This window comes from Trichechus manatus, unplaced genomic scaffold (genome assembly GCF_000243295.1).
Source record: "Trichechus manatus latirostris isolate Lorelei unplaced genomic scaffold, TriManLat1.0 scaffold00028, whole genome shotgun sequence".
Taxonomy (NCBI): Eukaryota; Metazoa; Chordata; class Mammalia; order Sirenia; family Trichechidae; genus Trichechus; species Trichechus manatus.
In genome coordinates, this window is record NW_004443964.1 from 2,568,880 (window position 1) to 2,570,665 (window position 1,786).

General features: G+C 48.4%; 1 protein-coding gene across 1 annotated transcript in view; it reads right to left on the reverse strand.

The window, feature by feature from the left end:
* RNF213 (ring finger protein 213) overlaps nt 1-1,786 on the reverse strand; it is a 117,423-nt gene that overhangs the window by 32,995 nt on the left and 82,642 nt on the right. The window contains 3 exon segments of the mRNA XM_023729165.1: nt 77-219; nt 762-881; nt 1,628-1,746. Coding sequence (XP_023584933.1) covers nt 77-219; nt 762-881; nt 1,628-1,746 — 382 coding nt within the window.

The following is a 1,786-nucleotide window of genomic DNA, read 5'->3' on the forward strand; positions in this document are numbered from 1 at the left end:
GGCTGGAAAATTACAAAGACACAGTTCAAAAGCATCACGAGCAGGGCACTGGGAGGCCTAGAGAGCTGGCGCTTACCTCACTGCTTCCCAGCCCAGAGGCTTCACTCTCCATCCCCTCAGAGCTTTCTGTTTCCACCTCTGCCGTGTCCCCTGGTCCTTTCGTCTCTGTTTCCATCTCCTCGTCCTCGGCGTGGTCCTCTGCCCCCACTCCCGTCTCGACTGCAGTGGGAACAAAGGCAGTCAGCGTACTCTTCAGAAGGTGACGGCTGCAGCACCAGCAGCAATTCCTGTGAGTGTGTGCGCTTCAGGGCTACCTTTGCAGGCATGCCCTGCTACCTCGTGCCAGTGGGGCTCCCAAATGCAGCGATGTTTGTTATACAGATGAGCCCCAAATTCACCCACAGCGTGGCTCACTGGTGGCCACCCCTTACTCCTGCCCTTGGCTCTGATGCAGAAGCCCAGACAAAGAGCACCTTTAGACACCTTCCGTAGGTGTCTGAAAAAAGATCCGCGATTCCACGTGAAACATCCTCTCTGCCTGGGAGCAGCCAGACGGGTCACTCAGCAAAGGCCTTTTCTTCTGAGGCACCTCTGGGTGGACTGAGCTCCTGCTACAGGACAGGTGCTGGGAGCCAGAGGGCACTCAGCCGGGTGGTCCTGCTCGCCAGCACCCGCCCACAGTGCACTGCAGCACCCTCGGCACTGCCTGTCGGACCACATCCACCGTCCTGCGTCCCCAGAGACCTCAAGTCAGGACTCACCCTCAGGCTTGTCCTGCGGCCTGAACAGTTGGCTGATGGAGACCTCCTGCAGTTTAGTCACGTCGGAAACCATGATAGTGGATCTGCGGAGGTCGTCGATGTGCACAGACTGCCACAGCCCTGTGAGCACAAAGCCCCCCAGCGTCTGGTCAGGTCCCCTCAGAGGTCCTCTTGTTGGTCATGAGCACGGACATGCTGCATGTGTCCTGCTGCTGAGGGAGTGACTTGTGTCCCACATCTAAACCCTTGAGCTACTTACTGTTGCCATGAACAGCCTAACATGGAAATCGGTTTTAAGAACTGAACTGACTGACTTGTAAAGGGTACCTGAATAAAGTTTATTGTTATTTTATGCCTCTATTATTCTATTTGCTGTATCATAATTAATAAATGTGAGTGAGACACTGCAAGGCTTGCCCCCCATTATTATTTCTGTAAAATTATTACAGTAAACTGTCATGTTCCTATTTCTGGATTACCACTTTTCTTATGGTGGCCCATTCCTCAAAAAAGGTAGGGATTTTAAGATAGCATTTCCTCCCCCATCGCCAGAAATAGACATAAACTATCAATGCATTCACAATGAGTGCCAGTCGGGAATATCTTCTCCGCAATATCCATATAATAAAACCAGAGAGAATAATCAAGTGTTTATCTACAAGTAAAAGCAAGGAAATTCTCTATGTTGTAGCATCAAGTCCAAAGATCAGTGTTTTTTTGCAGTAATTAGTGGTAAGAAATCTAATTACATGTAAAAAGAATACTGAGGTTAATATTCTAATTGTAGACTTGCACAGCATAGGACCAAATTAGAAGTAATGCAAACTCTACTTAAATAAATATCTTCACTAACATTTTGGTCCTACCTCCATGGAATCCCACATAGGACGTTGCACTTCCCATCCGGGAGAGTTTTGTGATGAAATAGACCAAGATACGGTCCTTATTTGCCTGGATCTTGTTGATTTCATTTACAGCAGAATACCTGTTTAAAAAACAAGCAAACACAACCAAAGTTGTGAAAT